The sequence below is a fragment of the Nycticebus coucang genome, chromosome 11, assembly GCF_027406575.1.
Source record: "Nycticebus coucang isolate mNycCou1 chromosome 11, mNycCou1.pri, whole genome shotgun sequence".
Classification (NCBI taxonomy): Eukaryota; Metazoa; Chordata; class Mammalia; order Primates; family Lorisidae; genus Nycticebus; species Nycticebus coucang.
Genome location: NC_069790.1, coordinates 47,314,595 through 47,336,826, shown reverse-complemented (window position 1 = coordinate 47,336,826; position 22,232 = coordinate 47,314,595). Strand labels below are relative to the sequence as shown.

At 37.5% G+C, this 22,232-nt stretch overlaps 1 protein-coding gene across 1 annotated transcript in view; it reads left to right on the top strand.

The window, feature by feature from the left end:
• The window catches only part of SCIN (scinderin), an 88,337-nt gene that overhangs the window by 11,652 nt on the left and 54,453 nt on the right, over positions 1-22,232 (top strand). The window contains exons 3-4 of the mRNA XM_053609508.1: positions 1,151-1,312; positions 17,152-17,301. Coding sequence (XP_053465483.1) covers positions 1,151-1,312; positions 17,152-17,301 — 312 coding nt within the window. The remainder of the gene's footprint in view (positions 1-1,150; positions 1,313-17,151; positions 17,302-22,232) is intronic.

Here is a 22,232-nt window from a genome sequence, read left to right as displayed (position 1 = left end):
TGCATCTTACAGGGGTATTTGCGAAACTTGGTAAATGTAGAATGTAAATGTCTTGGCACAGTAACTGAGATAATGCCAGGAAGGCTATGTTAACCATTGTGATGAAAATGTGTCAAATGGTCTATGAAGCGAGTGTATGATGCCCCATGATCATATCAATGTACACAGCTATGATTTAATAAATAAATAAATAAATAAATAAATAAAATGAAATTAACCTGAAAGTTATATGTGTAACCTCAGTCTAAATCTACTCTATATTTTATAACTCTTTTTTTAGATCACCGTATTCTTATAGGTTTTTTTTTTTATCAAATCACAATGTTCTTCACCTTATTTTTTAAAAATTCAAATTACTGAGATGAAAACTTACATTGATTTTGTTTTATACTATTTAGTTCATTAAGCCAAAAAAAGTGGAGCTCTTTGTAAAATTAGGGACTAAAATTTGAGGTTATAGTTAGTTGTCCTGAAATCAACATTTAATCTATACTAACAAGACTTCTTTATTCATATGGGCCTTCTCCTGAAGAATGGTGACAATTTAAAGCCTGTGAAAATTAAAAGGATGTGCTAATCACTACCTATACAGCCTAACCTCATTCTAAATATCCTTATTACAAAGGCCTTTGATCTATCAATGATAGAGTTTTGTTTATACTCTAAACTCAGTTATGTGCATTACCTTGTAATCAATTGTGGAAATAAATGGTTACTAACATTTAACTAAAAAAAAAAACCTAAAAGATAATTATAAATAATAACAAGAAAATGTAATTGATACAAATTTTTTCCTTCAGCATTTCTCTAATTTTATGTAGTTGTATTTTATATTCTTTCATTTTGTTGTGATTGAGGATATACAGTCAAAATACTGCATCTGTCTGGACTTAAAGTTAAAAATACTCAGGCCTACAATAGTTAGTAAACTCTATTTACCAGAAAATAAGGAAGATTTTTTTTTTTTTTTTTTTTTGAGGCAGAGTCTCATTTTGTCACCCTCAGTAGAGTGCTGTGGCATCACAGTTCACAGCAACCTCCAACTCCTGTTTTGGCACCTCCACCTGTGGTCTTATGCTTTGCCTCGTCTGGTTGGAAGCCTCATCAGTTTCCTCTTTGTTTGGTTTTGTGTTTCCCCCTCCTTAATCAGGCTGGCGGTGTGGCATCTGGACTAAATCATGTTCTCACGAATGACCTAACAGCCCAGAGGCTCCTGCATGTGAAGGGTCGGAGAGTGGTCAGGGCCACAGAAGTTCCCCTCAGCTGGGACAGTTTCAACAAGGGCGACTGCTTCATTATTGACCTCGGCACCGTAAGTTTCTTCTTCTTTTTTTTTTTTTTTTTTTGTAAAGACAGAGTCTCACTGTACTGCCCTTGGGTAGAGTGCCGTGGCGTCACACGGCTCACAGCAACCTCCAACTCCTGGGCTTACGCCATTCTCTTGCCTCAGCCTCCCGAGTAGCTGGGACTACAGGCGCCCGCCACAACGCCCGGCTATTTTTTTTGTTGCAGTTTGGCCGGGGCTGGGTTTGAACCCGCCACCCTCGGCATATGGGGCCGGCGCCCTACTCACTGAGCCACAGGCGCCGCCCTTTTTTTTTTTTAATTCTTTTTCATTAAAACATAACTTTGTACCTGGATGCATTTATGGGGTTCAGGTTACTGCTTCGATATACAATGTGAAATGCTTACATTGAACTAAGTAACACATCCATCAGCATCGTGAGTTTCATGTGCACACATAGCTGTCTACAGGAATTTGATTTCTGATCAAATAAAACACATTTGTCATCAAAGAGAATCACTTTTTCTGCACGCAGGAAAGAGGTCATGTTTATGTGAGATGCAATCATATCATGTAATAAGTGGCAAATATTTAAATGACACATGAAATAGGACTTCAAAGTTTTTATTTCTTTGATAGGGTTAGAACAGAGAACTGATTTAGTTCTTCCTACCATAGAAAAGAAATTGAATAATACTGAATATATTTCCCCTCTCCACACAGAACTTCCTTTGATTATTTTGTCCTTAATTGTATGTGGGAAAACATAGTTTGAGGGGGAAATTGATTGCCCCAGCAGTCAAAGTTTCTAGAATTTAAAATGGACACAGGGTGAGTCTAAACAGCCACCTGATGAATTGTGAAGGGATATTTTAACACACACATATACATACATACATGTATATACTATTTTAGACTTACCAATTGTATTTAGGGTTTATTAGAAGGAAAGTCACAAGTGCAAATACCAAGTAGCCTCTTAATGACACAGGCAATAGTATGTGATATCTGACCCATGTTTTCCTCCAGGAAAAGAAGTCCTTTTAATACCAGGTTTGCTTCTTAGTTACCATCATGACAATGAAGTACTGTTGCAAGGCCCCGTGCTAGACTTTGGTAGGTAGAGTTTAAGTTGCATCTTTACAATTTGTGAGGTTTTCATAGTAGAAATAAAAAGGCATTCCCTACTATTAAAAAAACCCTGTGCACCAGCAAAGAAGGCAAAGAACACAAAAGGCCCTCCTCCTCCTGCTCCTCATCACACCACATACATCAGCAGTATAATTATTATTCCTCACATTTCTGGGCCAAGCGTTGTACAGAGATGCCACCTAACCTGTAGTGCATCAGTTAGCTCGGGGCTCGGACTGTGGAATTTTCTGGAGGTTACAAAGCCAGGAAGCTGTGAAGCCGGGATAAGACTCTAGGTATATCTGATCCCCACTCAGGCATTTTACTGCATCTATGTAGATGGTATTTTGAAATAAAGCGTCAGGCAAGCCAAAAGAGTTCATGCCGTATGCATAGGGGAAGGATACGAAGCATTCTGAAGACAGTCAGCAGAAAATTCTGCTTAAGCAATATTAATTTGACAATGGCATAAAGATTAAATGTACCAAAGTTATAAATGATTTGGAAAATGACCTTGAAGTATAAAAGTCTTCCATTTCTATAGTTTTATTATTGCTGATGCATAATCTGACTTCTTTTGAATCACACCATCTTGTGTACACAGTTGAGATTACAATAATATTAATGTCCAAAGTGCAATTTTTAGTATCATGTTTAGACATCTATACCCCAGAGGGCAGTACTTTGTTCCTGAATCTCACAATAAATTTCATAGGAAACTTTTCAACCTCAAAAGCCAATTCATTCTCCTAGTAGGCTTGAGTCCTGACCCTCAGTTCTAGGCAGAAAGCAGGTACTCTTACATGCTTTCATTCTCCTGTACCATTAACAAACAAACAGGTAAATAAATAAATAAATAGCTTACACAAACAGATGCTTGTGGGGATCATTAAGCCACATAGTTCCAAACAATTTCAGCATTCATTCTCTCAAAATAGGCACAATCATCGTCTTATCTCAGCTTTCATCTCTACTACTTACATTTTAAAGCCTTGTATAATTTATGAGGTATTTTTATATACAAAACAACTTTTTTATTGGAAAAAGGAGAACTCAGTTCTCATTTGAGTTACTGTAATCTGAAGTTCTCATCTGTCAAGGTAGGGGTTTGATTAGGTGATATCTAGGGCACCCAACTAACTAAGAGGAACACTTCCCAGGGATGATGGACTTCTTCACTGCCATTACTTCAAAGTATTTCATTTCTTAAAAAAAAAACAAAAACAACTTTTTATTTATAATAGTATAATTGCTACATAAGTGCAGCAATAATCTATATAATTATAATGAGTCACTTCCAATTCCGCTTCCCAACTAACTACTCTGAACTTGGGCTAATCATTAACTTAACTTTTTTTGAGCCTTAACTTCCTTATTTATTTTCATATTTCTGATTTCTGATGTCATTTCTATTCTTAGTTGACCATGATTCAGTCTCCCCTGATACACAGTCACATTTAGGAAATGGCAGTTATTGTTCCAGTTTCAAAGGGAAAACAAAAGCTTTACAAGTGTCATTGGCATTCCTACCACTTCTGAGGTACCTGGGATGGGACGCAGGTTTTCCTATTCCTCCGTCACATCCTGTTCACTATGCTAAGCTAACCCGGTAGCATATAAGATAGCATCAATAACAGAATATCTTGCAACTGTTTCAGAATGTACTGAATTCAGAAGTGATGATGCCTCATCTGCTAAGATTCTACTGAAAGTAGTAGTATTCACTGAACCATTTATTTATTGGTCTGACTATTTTTATTTATTTATTTTATTAAGTCAAATACACACAGATCATGAATACATTCATGCACATGTGGGGTACAATGTGCTGATTTTTTTTTAAATATACAATCTGACGTGGTTAGATCAAACCAATCAACATAGCCTACACCTCATTTACTTGATTATTGTGCCAAAACATCTATGTTCTACACTTGACAGATTTGATTTGTCATGTGCTCCATAGGTGTGGTCCCGCTTTTTACCCCCCCTCTGTCAAACCTCCCCCCTCCCCTCCCTTCCCACTTCATTTCTCTCCTTCATCCTGGGCTATAGTTGTGTTCTATCTTTCATAAGAAAGTGAGAGTAAATATAAGTAGGCACCTTTTCCCATGGGCCAAGTGTGGCGATTTAAACCTGAGCCATTTATTATCTTGTGTAACAAATAATTGAGTTTCCTCAGTGGACTAGACAGGTGTTGTGGCCGACGTGTTTTAGTCCTAGTGACAATGTGCTCTCTTCCCATGGGTAGGATCAGTGTGTGGGAATATGATCCACAGATCCAGATTCATATAATAGGGACAGAGTGGCTATTATAAGGTTCAAGGACAGTCATCTCTTTAATAGTACATTATCTTCGTTTTTAATTATCTTTTAAATTTAAGTCATCTTTTTAATTATGTCTAATAACGCTCAGGTTCTCTTCTGTACTCATGCCTTGTAGAGATATTTAGAATGATTTTGTTGCAGTGGTACTTGTGTTGGGTTATCTCTTAAATTATGGAAGTTTTCTACACTCTGGGATACCTGAGTAAGAATCAAGAACTGGATTCCTACATACACTGAAACAAATGTTCACAAGATCTGTGTTTGTGTTACTAACCTTTAACCAGTTAGTATGTTGCCAAAAGTTTCTAAATGGTGATAAGATCTTACAGTTACGGTAGTGACTTTATTTTGGGGGTGTGTTGCAGTAAACAAAGAAGGACACGGAACTAAAAGTTTTCGTCCCATAATATTTTTATAGTAGTCATCGAGCTAATTATTTAAAGAAAGTGCATGAGAGAGCACAAAGTAACGTCAGTGCAGTTTCTACAAGGTTGCATTATTACTCAGGTATGAAAATTATAGGTTAAACATCTAAAGCTATCACCCAGCTAGTCAGCTGGGCAAAACTAAGATATGGATGGAATCTAAGTCCCATATCTTGATCATATGTGAAGGAGGTCAGCTTGTTTGATAAACAGTTACTATTATTATTATTATTATTATTTTGAGACAGAGTCTCACTGTGTCGCCGTTGGTAGAGAGTCATGGTGTCACAGCTCACAGCAACCTCAAACTCTTGGGCTTGAGCCATTCTCTTGCCTCAGCCTCCCAAGTAGCTGGGACTACAGGCGCCTGCCACAACGCCCAGCTATGTTTTTGTTGCAGTTGTCATTGTTGGTTAGCTGGCCCAGACCAGTGCATGTGGCTGGTGCCATAACCACTGTGCTACGGGCCCTGAACCGACAGTTACTGTTATTAATATGAATTTCCATATGTCTTAGAAACATTTGTTCTTCTATAGAGTTTGTATATATAGACGTGACAGTGTAACCTCCTCAGTCTGAGGCATGAGATAATAAAATTATCAGTTTAATCACTGTGAAAGTGAAGAAAATCATCAGTATTTTAGGGAAGGATCTAGATACATTGTCTCATATTTAGTCCATTTTCAGAAAATAATATGAAACATGATTAGATCTTAGCAACTTACTGTGTTTTTGGAAATGCTTTTGAACTACATATTTTTATGTTGGTGAATATATTACTCATTATTTTCTTACTATTTTTAAAGACAGGAAGTATTTTTAGAAATTCAGTAATAATAGGGGGTGGCACCTGTGGCTCAACGGGTAGGGCGCCGGTCCCATATGCCGGAGGTGGCGGGTTCAAGCCCAGCCCCGGCCAAAAATAAAAAAAAAAAAAAAAAAAAAAGAAATTCAGTAATAAGTTAACTAATACAATCACATCTAAAAATCTAAAAATACTGCAACAAAGCACCAGTAACTGCGGAACGTGAAAGATAATAAAAGTCGCCATGTTCCTAAGGTTTGGGATCTGAGATTAACTCTTAGAGTCAGCCACTAAGGAAGAATTAGGTCTCCTGCAGTAGTAGGAATTGCTGTGGTGAGTTATAAATCCTAATGTTGTGCACATTCAGCGTATTCTGTTTCCTTATTACCCGGTTTGCTAAGTTATGTAGCTTTGGCCTACTCTGTTGCTGTTTATAACCCATCACCCACTCTCCCTCTGTTCAGTCATGCTGCTCAGACAAAGAAGTCTCCACTTCCTCACTCCCCAGTCAGTGTTTAACCCACACTGTCTGACTTTCACTCCCACCAGTCCTTGGAAACTATTCTTTCTACATACGTTGGGCATCCACGGCCTTTGTTAAATCCGTGTGCAAGCGGGTCGTCATCCACTCGACTGTCTCATCTTCTTCCCTCTTGCTCATTCCCCAGCTTCTTTTTCTTACTCCCTTTGAGGCCACTCTTTGTCTTTCTTCTTAGCATGGTCTGCCCATCTCTCTCTTGTGTATCTTTTTTAAGGATTCTGCCTTTAGTTTTCCCTTCTTTATATATTCTTTCTGAGCACAGTCATCTTCTCCCAAAGCTCCAGCTACTAGCCAAGGGTAAATCTCAATTTTACAGTCTATCTCAGCCCTCTTTCCTGAAGTGCATGTCAGTATTTCAGGTGACCTCCCAGATATTTTGGTTTGTGTGTATCATGAGAACCTCAACTCAACAAGTGTAGAAAACGATTTCTCCCCTTATTTGCCTTACCTTATTAATGGAACTGCCACTCACTTAGGATCTCAAGAGACTCCAAATCTTCCTGACAACTCCTCCCTAGCACTCTGCACTCACTCAATCACTACCCTCATCTCTGCCCTCTTTCCTAACTCTTTCCTGCTCTCTTCATTGCTGTTGATACTGTTTAGTTCCCTGCAGAAGAAACATTCCACCAGCATTCATGCTTTTGCTTTTGTGGGACTGATTTCTTTGCCTAGAATATGCTCCTCTTCTGAGGCATCTTTCTCCAGTGAACACCCAATATGATCCTTAAATATTCAACTCTGATATTGCCTTATTCATAATTTGTCTCCTGACCTTGTCTTCTTCTGTCCCCTGTTCCAGCCCTGTAGAATTACATCCTCCTTTGTCTTCACTTGGCCGTCACTATCCAGAGAGTCACCTCTGAGTATCGCTCACTCTGCTTATCTATCTACTTACTACCCTCACTCACTTTGTTCCTAACGTGTTATATAAAGGCCAGAATGTATAGCTACTCTACAGATGTTTCAACAAATGTGTACCTATCCAGTATAAAGCATGTGGTCTCATGCAGTCATATGTCTAGGGGTGTAATTTTCATTTTTATCTCTTAATCTATTCTCATGCTTCTGTTTCCACAGAAGAGTTAAAATGAAATATGGTGAATTTTGAATAGCCAACAAATATATGACAAAATGCTCCACATCAGGGAAACGAAAACCAAAACAACAATGTAGTGTCATCTCACCCCAGTTAGAATGACTATTCATCAAAAAGACAAAAAACAAAAAAGTGCTGGTGAGGACACAGAAAAGGGGAGATTTCTTATATACTCTTGGTGAAAATGTGAATTAGTATAGCCATTATAGACAATAGCATGGTGTTTGCTCAAAAAACTAAAAATAGAACTACCACACCAATCCAGAAATGGCACTCCTGGGAATTTATCCACAGGAAAGGAAATCTGTCTATCAAAGGGATACTAGTACCCCATGTTTATTGTAGCACTATTCACAATAGCCAAGATACACAGGCTATTGTGACATCTTAAATGTCCATCCACAGATGCAAAGAAAAAGATAATGTGGTAGAGAAACATAATAGAATACTATTCAAATGCAAAAAACAATGAAATCTCATCATTCTCAGCCACACAGATGAGCCTGGAGGATATTATATTAAGCAAAATAAGTCAGGCAGAGAAAGAGAAATATTACCTATTCTCACTCACATGTGGGAGCTAAAAAAAGTTGAGTTCATAACAATAGAGTGTAGAATTGTAATTATTAGCGTCTGGGAGGGAAGGTTAGGGAGAGGTTGCTTAACTGATAGAAAGTTACAGTTAGATAGAATTAGTAAGTTCTAGTGTTCCTTTAGCACTGTTCAGGTGAATATGGCTAACAATAACTTATATTTTTTCTTTTCCTTTTTTTTTTTTTATTTTTGAAACAGAGTCTCAGTCTGTTGCCCTGGGTAGAGTACCATGGTATCATAGCTCACAGCAACCTCAAACTCTTGGGCTTAAGCAATCCTTTTGCCTCAGCCTCCCACGTAGCTGGGACTATAGCTGCCTGCCACAATGCCAGGCTATTATGTTTTTAGAGACGGGGTCTCATTCTTGCTCAGACTGGTCTCAAACTCCTGAGCTCAGGCTATCCACCTGCCTCAGCCTCCCAGAGTGCTCGCATTACAGGTGTGAGCCACTGTGCCCAGCTCTTAATAACTTACATATTTTCAAAAAGCCAGAAGAAAATTTTAAATGTTCCTAGCACAAAGGAATGATAAATGTTTGAAGTGATGAATATGCTAATCACCTTGATTTGATCATTACACGTCATATACATTTGGAGATATCACTCTGTATCCCATAAAAGCGTTCAGACTTAGCCCATACATCCCCTTTCCCATCCCTCAGGATGCGTATGCAGTATTGTGGCCTATGGGTGGGGTGTGAGGAGAAAGTGGAAATGTGAGTCTGGTCCTAACTCACCTGTAACCTTCATTAAGGCAGAGCCATTCCCTTCACTCTGAGATTTGGGCTTTGGCCTCTGTCCCCATGATGTTTGCTGGAGAACATCTATGGCTCACCTTTTTCTACTCTGTCATGGCCACATACCACTGCAAGCCCTTCTTGTTCTATTAGTCACTACTGCACTCTGCGGAGGAACTCTGCTTTGTTTATCCCGTGTTTAATGAGGCCTGGGTGAGCGAAGGCTGAAGGGTCACTTTCAGCCTCCAGGGACTGTACATCATGGAAGGTACAGACACATCCCCACCTCAGAGTGTGGCAAGGTGGAATGTGAGCTACTGACACAACTGGAGAGAGGATGAGGGCACTAGAAAAGACAACTCTCAAGGTTTGAGGATTTACACTTTAATTCTCAGTCATGTTTTCATATAAGCATCATTTGGAAAATATTTTTAACATGGTGATGCCAGTGATTTGACCCCAGACATTCTGATTTTGAAGTTTTGGGATGGACTTTGTTGTTGGCGCTTTTTAACCCCTTCTCCTCCACCCCTGGGATAATATAACATACAGTAGTAGGGAATGTTGAGAACCACTTCAGTATAGGAAATGTCTAATGGTGCTGGGCAGTTCAGATTCGTATGCCTGGAGAACTAATAAGTCAGTTGAGGAGTTGAGTCACCAACTTGAGTGGCTGGCAGAAATGGTTTTTGATAAAGTCTGAATGAAGCCAGCCGTCTTTGCTCAGCTAAACATGTCACCTAGCACAAAGAACATAATTTCACCTGTTCTCATTGATGCTAAAAAAAGAACCACCTGAAGCTGTGCATCTGGTCCCAGTGGGTGCCATTAGTACCAACTGCCAAACTAGAGTTGTCCAAGTCTTTCCCCCGTTCCTTGCCACTCCAGTGCACAGCCTGGCATCACTGACCAATCCTCTAGGGTCGGGCTTCTGAATATCTCTTGATAATTCTCCTCCTCTCTGTCACCACGGTGCTCCCCCAGGTCAGAGCACTTGCTTCCTTCTGGTCACCCCACGCCCAGTGGCCCTGCACACCATTCCGTGCGTCTTCCATCCTTCACTGAGAGGCGTCTTTAAAAACTCATACGTATGTCACTGAAGGGCATTGAGTTGTTGACTGTGAAGAAAAAATAAAATAGGATAAAAGTAAACATTTGTTAATCTAAAAACTAGAGAAAGCATGCTTTGAACTTTTAAAATTAAGAAAGATGCCCCAAGATATCTCACAAATCATTATGATTTTTAAGCTATGCTTAGGGAACCTTCAGGCTAAATGAATCTTAAGGAATTTCTCTGTTCAGTTAGCTCCATTGAAGATAAAACCAAATACCCTAAAACATAGCCAATAAGAGCAAGGAAGAGGAAGAGGTCTGGCTGCACATTCTCCTTGAATAAAATTTGTAGATATATATGTAGAATAATAACTTAGTAAAGAGGGACTTTACCTAACAAATGCAATCAGTGTAACCTGGCTTATTGTACCCTCAATGAATCCCCAACAATTAAAAAAAAAAAATGGGAAACAAACAAAAAAAAAGTAGCAAGTCTACACTGAATTTTAATTCTTTGCACATGTTGTAATTCAGCATCATTTGGGCTGTTTTGGGTTCTCCTTTAAACTCAGCCTCTGAAATCTTGCTTCCCTTCAAGGGCATCATTGAGCATTATTTTATTTTTACTCTTATTTCCTTTCCCCAGATGATGTTTGGCTGCACTTTGATGTTTTACTTATTAACTCTGACCACAGAGTTTAAAGGAAATTTTAGAAACCTCTGGTTTTTGAGACCAGTAGGTCTCCCCTCCCTAAATGTGGTTATTTCTGAAAATATCACTCACTCGATTTTGTTTCTTGTTCCTGGTGGACCAGACTAACAGATTGTCTTCATTCCCTTATTTCTTCCTTTTCCAGTTTGCAGAGTAATTTTGTTTTGCTCCGATAGTTTGTATATTAAGAGTTAATTATAGTCCCACACACCTTCTACCAGAGGGTGTTCCTGTGCAATATGTGCATCAATAACTTTTTACCAAAATGTAAGTGGATTTTCTTCAAACTTGAACGGACACTTCCATATTCCCATGGAATTTTTATATCCCTTCCCAAAAGATACATGACATTTAGTGTTGAATTGTTAAATTCCTTAGCATCTTAGAGGGTAAAATAGTTGCCTCTGAAACCATGTTTGATTTGTGCTTTTGGTGTCTAGTACATGCAGATCAAGTTGATAGAAGTTTTTAAGCTACATCTCATTAAAATATTATAAATAAAATAATTTAGATTTTAGTGAAAACTTTTTTTTTTTTTGTAGAGACAGAGTCTCACTTTATGGCCCTTGGTAGAGTGCCATGGCCTCACACAGCTCACAGCAACCTCCAACTCCTGGGCTTAAGCGATTCTCTTGCCTCAGCCTCTCGAGTAGCTGGGACTACAGGCGCCCGCCACAACGCCCGGCTATTTTTTGGTTGCAGTTTGGCCGGGGCCGGGTTTGAACCCGCCACCCTCGGTATATGGGGCTGGCGCCCTACCGACTGAGCCACAGGCGCCGCCCGAAAACTTTTTTTTATAATTTTTTTTTTTTTTTATTAATTTCAGTGTGCTTGTTCATGTTTGTTTGAAGTACTCCTTTTTTGTTGATTTTCTTCTTTCTCCTGCGGTGCTGGCTGTTTTTGATGTTGTTAGTAGAGACAGGGTCTTACTCTGGCTGACTGCTGCTCATATGGGTTATGAACCTCTGAGCTCAGGCAATCCACCCGCCTTGGCCTCCCACAGCGCTGGGACTACAGGTGTGAGCCACCACGCCCGGCCGAAAACTTCTTATTGTAATAATATGTATTAACCTATCACATCAATGCAGACTTTTTTTCTTTTTTTAAGCCTACTCCCTCTAGAAAAGAGGGTGAGTTGAATTATAGAAGAGAGTTTTTTCAAGCTCAGTGCCAGGTGAATACAAAGTCTCCCTATGCATAGAGCAGTGAAGTAGTCTTAACCAACTACCTCTGAATAGAGGGAGCGTTGGGCAGTATGGTTTATTAATAGCACTATGCGTACTTATTTCAGCACAGTGGAGCTCTGTTAAAATGAGATGTCCTAAACACATCACCCACCAATGGTGGAATATAAATTTTCACATATGATGAATGGCTAAAGTTCTATTTAAACTTTTATTTATTTATTTTTTCACTAAAAATACTTTATTGCTCAAAAATGCTAGCAATCTTCTGAGTCTTCAGCAAATGGTAATATTTTTGCTGATAGAGTGTCTTGCCTCATGGTCAATGGCTGCTGACTGATCAGGGTGGCAGTTGCTGAAGGTTGGGGGTGGCTGATGCAATTTCTTTCTTTTTTTGTTGTTTTGTTTGTTTGTTTGTTTTTTTTTGGCCGGGGCTGGGTTTGAACCCACCACCTCTGGCATATGGGGCCGCCGCCCTACTCCTTTGAGCCACAGGTGCTGCAATTTCTTCAAATAAGACATCTACAAAGTTTACCACATAGATTTGACTCTTCCTTTCACAAAACATTTATCTGTATGTAGCATGCAATGCTGTTTGATAGCATTTTACCCATAGCAGTACTTCCTTCAAAATTAGAGTCAATCCTCTTAAACCCTGATGCTGCTTTATCAAGTTTATGTACAATTCCAAATGCTTTGTTATCATTTCAGTAAAGTTCACAGCACCTTCATCCATAAGAAGCAGCTCTGCATCCGTTCAAGTTTGATCATGAAATCACAGCAATTCAGTCACATCTTTGGGCTCCCTTTCTAGTTACCTTCTTATCTCTACCACATATGCAGTGGTAGAAATCTCAACACCTTCAAAGTTACCAGGAGGGATGGGATAAACTTGTTCCATTAACTCCTATTAAGGTAGAATTTTGACCTCCCCTCATGAATCACAATTTTTCTTTTTTCTTTATTTTTGTAGAAGTGAAATATAATTTTATTTTATTTTTTATTGCTTTTTTCATTTATTGTTGGGGATTTGTTGAGGGTACAGAGAACCAGGTTACACTGATTGCATTTGTTAAAGTCCCTCTTATAATTATGTCCCAACTCCAAGAGGTGTATCACACACTGTGACCTCGCACCCCTTCCCTCTTTCTGATCCCTCATACCCCCTACCCCCACCATGCTCTAGGTCATCAACTGGTCTCATATCAGAATTGACTACCTTGGATTCTTGCTTCCCCATTCTTGTGATGCTTTACTAAGAACAATGTGTTTCAACTCCATCCAGGTTAATACAAAAAATGTAAAGTCTCCCATCTTTTTTTAATGGCTAAATAGTATTCCATGGTATATGTGTACCATAGCTCGTTAATCCATTTCTGGATTGGTGGGCATTTAGGTTGTTTCCACAGTTTGGAAATTGTAAATTGAAAAGCAATAAATAGTCTAGTGCAAATATCCTTATGGTAAAATGATTTTTTTTTTTTTTGTTCTGGGTGGATGTCCAGTAATGGGATTGCAGGATCAAATGGGAGGTCTAGTTTGAGTTATTTGAGGATTCTCCATACTTTTTCTTTTCTTTTCTTGTTTTTTTTTGAGACAGAGCCTCAAGCTGTCACCATCCTGGGTAGAGTGCCGTAGCATCACAGCTCACAGCTTGAGCCCTCCAATTCTTGGGCTCAAGCGATTCTCTTGCCTCCACCTCCCAAGTAGCTGGGACTACAGAGCCTGCCACAACGCCTGGCTATTTTTTGGTTGCAGCCGTCATTGTTGTTTGGTGGGCCCGGGCTGGATGCGAACCCGCCAGCTCAGGTGTATGTGGCTGGCCTTAGCCCCTTGAGCCACAGGCGCCGAGCTGATTCTCCATACTTTTAAAATGAGTTTTAATGTGCTGCTGCCACCATTTAAATGAGCACAGAAAATGAATTAGTATGAATAGAAGCAGTGTTTTAATTAATAATGACTCTTTAAACAATTACAGTTCTAACTTTTAGTGATTTACAAAGTCATTATTTTATTGTGTCTTATTTGAATTAACTATTGAAAAGCAAGTCTAGTAAATAGAAGGTGAAAATAATAAGAGTAAGCATATCACAAATCATTCATTTCTTACTGAATAAGAGGTTTTCTATAACAAGTTCTTTAGTGATTAGTCACTTTTGAGTTAAAAAGAAAACTTTGCTTTTAAAAGTTTTGCTATTTTTAATGAATATTTTCTAGATAATGTTCTTCACTATTTTAAAGGTAGGAACTGTGGTCTTTAAGCAATGGTGAGAAATATTTTCTACAGTTAAATTTGCCTGTAAATTGTATGCACATAAAAACACCTAATCCAAAGTACTATCACAGAAAAATTCTAGGATTTATTGCAAAATTAAATGCTAAATGATAATTATGTTTGTGAAGTTGTCATCTTCAAATTCACTGTAAAACACACTTTAAATTTAGTATGATTTTATGTAATTTCTTTGAAGTAGATGAGAGGTAACTTATACAACTATGGTAATGAAAACATAAACAGCTATTAAATGATTATACAAATACAGAGTAAGTTGTGAAAATTGCTAATGAATCTGAAAAATTCTGGAAAGCTAACTTCTGATCTACTTCCTATCTTTCATTATAATGTAAAATATGATTAGTAGTAGCTTGCCTTCACAGATCTGCTTAGAAAAGAGTCATTTGCAAAATAACATGGAAGGCTGGGGGAATCTGAGTTAAGGCCCTAGTCTATATTCAACAGAATAGCCTGCTGAGCTGCATAGAATAATTAGATGTTACAGATTGCCTGCAGTGCGTGCCAGGTATGATGCTCTCAGGATACATCACACCTGCCACACACTGGTTAAATGCTAGGCTCTCCTGGGGAGCTTTTAACAAACACAGCTGCCCAAAACACACCTGCTTGTCCCTAAGCATAGGGCTCACATCTCTTTATTTCACCTTCCACTTTACTATCTGATTAACGCTCAGTGACTAACAGTTGACTGATCATTGGAAACCATTTGCTTTCCCTTTCTGTAACTATGAACCCTGGCATAGTATGCAAATATCCTCCACATGTGAGCCTCATATGCCAATGCCCAGATGCAGAAAAGAGGCTAGAAAACAATAGAAGACTCTGAGGGATGGAAAAGAAGCACCTTGTGCCCATGTCGAATAACTACATCGGATTCTTGAGTGAAAAGGATTGCAATAGAAATCTTCTGAGTGAAATTCTTTTCACTCAAGAATTGCATAATCTTTTCTATTTTATTTCGTATAAAGGTATGAATTCCTGAATTGCATGTTTTATTCTTAAGGAGACTATGGATTAAGTCATCAGGGACCATGCTAAGGTGGAGAGTCAGAGAGACTGTTGTAAGGCCGCGTTGTTCAGAGTGGTGCTCTCATGACCAAGTTTAGTGCAAATACATTATCACACTTGTCCACATGTCAGTCCCTCCTTGTGAGTTCTCTATTATTCATCTCTGTATCCCCAGCATTATAAACACCTAATAAATATACATATGTGACATAAAACAAAAGGAAAGAACACGGACTGACGGGCAGCGAACATCGACAGCTTTCTTTTCCCATACGCATGCCCTCTGAATCAGATAGAACTAGGCCATCTTTAAATATCTTTTTTCTGCCAACACAAACGAAACATTTTTGTTTCTACATAAATGTAATTACATTATTATCTGCCTTTGTGATATTCTTGATGATATACATGCAGTAATTTTCTACATCAGTATTTAAACCATCAAATTTTTAACCACCTAGAAGGAGTCTAGGGAATCTGTGCAGCAACATTCACGTAGCACCTCCCTGCTGAGGGGCATTTGTTTTGTTTCTTTGTTTTTATGTTCCATGTTTGAATACTTTTGGAATATAGATTCCTAGAAATGGAATTTCCTGATATTAAAAGCATGTTTATTTATTTTTTTGATATGCCAAACTGCCCTAAAAAAAAAAAAAAAAAAGGCTGTATCTGTTTTTATCCCTCAAATGGGAGTGTGGTGATGCCAATTCCCACACTGCTGCCAGGCCTGGGCACCAGGAAACTTCTCTCTCTTTCTTACATTTAATGAAGAAAATAATATTTTGTTATTATTTTCCATTTGTATATCTTCTGGATACTGTGTTCAAATCTAAAATATATGATATTTTAATCTAAATGGCAGCTAATGTCATTTCTACTGTGTATCAAACTGCTTCTGTTACCATTTTTCTATGTTTGTACATTAAAGTATAATTTCAATAGCTACCTAATTTTTGATATGCATCGTATTTTATGTAACTATTATTCTATTATTGAACATATAGTACCTTCCGATGCCTTACCAATATAATCACCTATAAAGAAAACCCTTATGTATGCAGTTTCTTCTGTTTATGAATAACGTATTAAAATAAAATGGTGATATTGGGGGGCAAAGGTTTTAACACTTTTTATGGCTCTTGATAAGAATCGTTAAATTGCTTTATGTAAGTTAATTATTTTGATGTAGCCATTCTACAATGCATAAGTATTTCAAAACATTGCTTTATAAATAAGAAATAAGAAGTAAGAAGTATATACAGTTCTGATTTGTCAATTTGAAAAAATAAATACCTTTACAGAAGTAGTATATCAGTTTTTATGATCATCAAAAATATATTACTTAACAGAATCTGACTTTCTGAAATAGAGTAGATTTATCATTTAAAATTTTAAAAATCCATATAAGTTTACATTCACAGTTATAACTAGTGGATCACATAAATGGTGAGATAGGTATCTATATTTTCCATGTTTAAAAAATGCTTACTTTTGTCAGCGCCTTTGGCTCAAGGGAGTAGGGCGCCAGCTCCATATGCTGGAGGTAGCGGGTTCAAACACAGCCCTGGCCAAAAACTGCAAAAAAAAAAGCCTACTTTTGTCAGGTGTCTCTAGTCCCAGCTACTTGGGAGGCTGAGGCAAGAAGATTGCTCAAGCCCAAGAGTTTGAGGCTGCTGTGAGCTATGAGGACGCTACAGCACTCCATGATGCTTCATCAAAGTGAGATTCTAAAAAAAAAAAAGGTCACTTTATACTACCAACTGAAAGCTTCAGGATGTAGAATAAATTGTCATTTAAATACTGATATATAATCACATATACTTCAACAACAGGTCAAGTACTTTTTTTTTTTATGCTTTTTTGTTTTCTCCTAAGTAATCCCAATAAGTATTACCCCCAGGCTGAATGTCCTCCGTATATTTTGGGTGTCAAATGATCTTTCTCTTTCTTTCAGGAAATTTTTCAGTGGTGTGGTTCCTCGTGCAACAAGTATGAACGTCTGAAGGCAAACCAGGTAGCCACTGGCATTCGGGACAATGAACGGAAAGGAAGATCTCAACTAATCGTGGTGGAAGAAGGAAGCGAGCCAGCAGTACTTACAAAGGTAGCGTGTCGCATGTAGTTTGTTGAAGTGCTGCAATTCCAAGTTGTGTGTGTGTGTATGAAAGAGACAGATTCAACAAATTTTTAATACTGGGCCTAGGCTAAGATGAGGGAGAACAAATTATCAGGGTTCCCTAGGTCGTAACTAGAAAAAGGCAAAGCCCTGTTTATGTCACCGTTGGCGTGACTATCAAAGGAACCCCTGACCTTTTCCTGGAATGGCTATCAAAGCTATCTTTGAGTAACACTTTGGACATTGACTATAAGAATATATTCGTCAAGGAAAATAATAGTTCATTCATCTGGGCTTCTTAATACTTTTTTAAAACACAGTGGTTTTCCTTAATTAAAAAACAAACAAAAAAAAAAACAGTTGAAGGTTAAGTATGCTTACCTCAAATGCTTGGGACCAAAGTGTTTCAGATTTTGGATTCTTTAAAGTTTTGGAATAGTTTGATATACATAACGAAATGTCTTGGGGATGGGACCCAACTCTAAACAAAAAATTCATTTATGTTTCATAGATACCATATAAGCACAGTCTACAGATAATTTTACACAATATTTTAGAAATATTTTTTTTTTTGTACACAAACAAAGACTATGTTTGGTGCTTATGTGTGGAGTGACTCGACTTGTAGCATCAAGACAGTGCTCAAAATGTACCAGATTTTGGCCTGTACCTGTGGCTGAAAGGAGTAGGGTGCCGGCCCCATGTACTGGAGGTAGCAGGTTCAAACCTGGCTTTGGCCAAAAACTGCAAAAAAAAAAAAGTTCCAGATTTTGCTCATTTCAGATCAGGGATGTTCAACCTATTTATTAAAAGAACAAAATACAGTCTTATATCAAAGGATTAAATACCTCAAAATTTTAAATATTTTTTATCATTTTAAGCTAAGAATTATAGGGAAGAGACTAATGATTTTAGTGTAGCTTTTAAGTTATTGTGAAAAGTAAGTCTCTATGGCTCTTTAGAGCTATATCATTTACTTAACCATTATATTAACCTTGGGTATTTATTGTGACAAAACTTTCCCTTTTAAGATAATCACAGCGACTACCTAAGTGCATATACAAGTCTAACAATTATGTTCATGAACTCATTCTAGATAAAGTGCTACATACCTCGTGGCTGAATTATCACTATGGTCACCTTTGATGTACTCCCTTTGGGGAGCCAGGCACTGACTCCAGTGCCTAGTCCACCTTCCAAGCAGTTTTGGAGTTCTTTTCCTGGAATGGCTATCAAAGCTATCTTCGTATTACCCTTGATATTCTGAATGTCATCAAAAAGTCTTCCTATCAATATTTACTTTTTCTTTGGATAAAAGTCACTGGGGGCAGATGAGGTTGAGTAGAGAGGATGTTTCAATACAGTTATTAGTTTATTGGCTAAAAACTCCCTCACAGACAGTGCTGTGTGAGCTGGTGCTTGTTAAGAGGCAAGAGCAAGGAGTTGTTGACCAAGATTTTCAGTTCATATGTTCCTAACTATATTTCTGTTGATAGAAAAATTGGTTTTCTTAATCTGTTACACTTCTTACAGTTAGCCAACAATTTTGATGCATACTTTAACAATTTTTTTGTGATGTTTTCTGCAGTTTTGCTTGTTACTGGCTGCCCTGACCTCTCTTTGTCAGTGATGCTTTTTCTCCCCTCCGAAAAATGTTTAATCCACGTGAACACTGCCATTTTCTTCATGCCATTATCCCAATAAACTTGGACTAACGTATCCCTTATTTCACTTCAACTCTTGCCAAGTTTAACAAAAAATTTACAAACATTTGTTCTTCATTCTAATTCAAGCCCTGACGTTCTTACGACAGCACACTAAAACATAACACAATATTGAAAGCCACTCAGCAAGACACCACCACATGTTGACACAAACATAGCTGTGGGCCATGGATTTACCAAAGTTATGAAACCTTATCAAGTTCTTTATACAGTGCTATCAATGTACATGCATGGTGGCAAGTTCACGAACTTTATTGTCAGACCCCCCTCTTGCATGTGTTCCCTCAAGTAAGATTATCAGTCAAAGATATAATAATATTAGGATGTCTTGATATGTGTCAGCAAGTTGATTCACATTTATTCAACACACATTGAATTCTTGTGCTGTGTCAGGCACTAAATGTTTGCACCAGTTGCTGCTTGTACAACCACGGTGTTCCTTTCCTTGTGACTATACAGACCCCTCTCAAAATGTATTGTTATATCTTTTTGAATCTTCTGCATTTAATAGGCAAGTGATATCTCTTTGAGTTTTCATTTCTCTGATTTCCTAGGATATTATGCATTTCCCCCTAGTGATTTTAGTCATTTGCATTTAAATCTTTCTAAAGACTGTCTTGTAAACATGATATTGATTTAGAGCAGCACAATATATTAGTTACACAATCCAATGATAGCCCAAAAGTCCAGTTATTAAAAATTACATATGAGATAATTGTATAGATTATAATTTATTGCTTTAATAATCCCCAACAGACTTTTGCATAAATAATATTTTGGAAATGATTTTATTTCAGTGGGGAAAATGTTTATGGTAGAATGGTAAAAGAAAAGGCAGCATGTAAGATTTTATGTACAGTATCATCTTACTGTGTAAGTCCATGTGTATGTAGGTATGTTTTCACATATATACATACATATTGGAGGGAAATAGGATGGCATATTACCAATATTATCTTTGACCTTGGGTTGTGGCTGCTTGTTATTTTCTTCTTCGTTTGTCTTTGAATTTTCAAATTTACCATAATGGACATAGATTATTCACTTTATAATCGGAAAAAAAGGCCATTCACAAAAATAAAATAAAATTAGGGATGGTAGTACTAGACTTTCAATTGTCAAAATAACATTGCTAATAAATTAGTCTTATTAAACTAGTCAAAACAAATTTTTGGGCTCGGTGCCTGTAGCTCAGCTGCTAGGGCACCGGTCACATACACCGGAGCTGGCGGGTTCAAACCCGGCCCAGGCCAGCTAAAATAACAATGACAACTACAACCAAAAAATAAATAGCCAGGAATTGTGATGGGCACCTATAGTCCCAGCTACTTGGGAGGCTGAGGCAAGAAAATTGCTTAAGCCCAAGACTTTGAGGTTGCTATGATGCCACGACACACTACTGAGGGCAAAATAGTGGCACGCTGTCTCGAAAAACAAAAAACAAAATTTTGATTATTTTATATTCTTTCAAGGCCTCTGTCATAGAGATGTGCTCAACCATTTAAGTCTTCTAACTTGGCGTATTTGGAAGCAAATATCTGTAAATGAGATATATTTCTAGTTCACTGAAACCTCTTATTTCAGTAGCTTTACTCGGAGGGAAGCAGACCCAGGAGCAGGACTTGCCCTTGTGGAGTGGTGGAGAGAGGGTTGCAGTAACTGTCAGAGGCCATTTGTGCCTCTTTTAGGAGCCCCTGGGTCCAGAGCAAGTCTCTCAACTTCTCTCTGTCTCTGGTTCCTCATTTATAAAATGAGGGGTTAGACAAAGTGGCTTCTCTGGTCCCTTTAAGGTCCAGTGCCCTGTGATTCTGTGTTATCTCTTAGGCATTAGATGTGTTTAATTACCTCTCATTTGCCACTTGCAGTCTGTTCCTGGAAATGAAGCCACAGACATTTAACACTGTGTTCTAGGAAACTTTCTTTTTTTTTTTTTTTAAGAGGAAAAAGGCTTTTATTTCAGCCAGCAGAGCTTACAGCATAGAAGAATTCAAAATGGGCACACTCCCTAAGTAGCTTGGTCTTTCTCTTTTTTTTTTTTTGATTATGCTAGCTTTATTAACTGTGATTCAATTCTAAAGACAAATATAGATATTAAAGTAAAAACCTAAATACAAAGCATAGTTTCAAGATCAAAACTTTGTTCTAGGAAACTTTCAACGGTCAATAAGGAAATGCAAATATAAAAAGAAAACTATGTAAAAATATAACTTTGTTTTTAAAATGTTGGTGACAGGGATAAAGGGACGTAATGCTTAACATAGAGTGTCATGTCTGTGTTTCTGGGACTTTTCATGTTTGGTTTTAGAAAGCACCTACTTTGTTTCCATTCAGTACGTTCAGTGTGTAGATTGCATTTCATCTGACAGTTCTCACGCGAATGAACTGAAATTTTCAGTGACATCCTTCTTTAGACAAGAAAAGGAAATATGCAGTGGGCTTTTTGTTTCTGTAAAGGTTGTTTCGTAACCTGATTACAAGGTGAGTAGTTACTTGATTAATTAATATTGTAGCTATGATAAACTAGTTGATCCCTAGGATTTCTCTTAGTGTTATAAGTATAGAATGAACTTGGTTGGGGAAAATTACAACTTTTTTATTTTCACTAATCTCTTAACTAAAATGTGGCATTTCCTCCAATTGTGAATGTGATCAAATAGGAGAAGCATGAGCAGTCCTTGTAACTTTCCTGATCACGTGGTAGTTATTACAGGTAACCTCAAAATACCACGCTCATCTCTACCTGGTAATTACGGTTGTTAATTAAATCTGTTACTTGATAATATTACTTAATAAGTTAGGGAAGAAGTTCACATATGGCTTTATTATCTATTTAGAAAAATATATTTTGATATTTTGATAGCTGCATTCCAATATAATTGGTTTCCATTGTAATATTTTATATTTTATTTTTTGCATTTAAGAACTGTTTTTCTTCTAAGGGATCCAATAGGCTTCAGCAGTGGTCCAGAGTGGTCAATAGCACGCTCTCACACACACATACCTACACAAAGTCTCCTTGTTTAATTATATTGAAAAATCACTTCTTTTTCTAAGACTGTAATGCAACAGCTGATTTTAGTAGTCTAAAAATCTTTCAAAATGTCTTTTGAATCTGACCTTTTAAATTTTAAAGGAGACATTTTAAATTTACTTACACTTCAAAAACTTTGAAAGTATCTACATGAGAATTAGTAA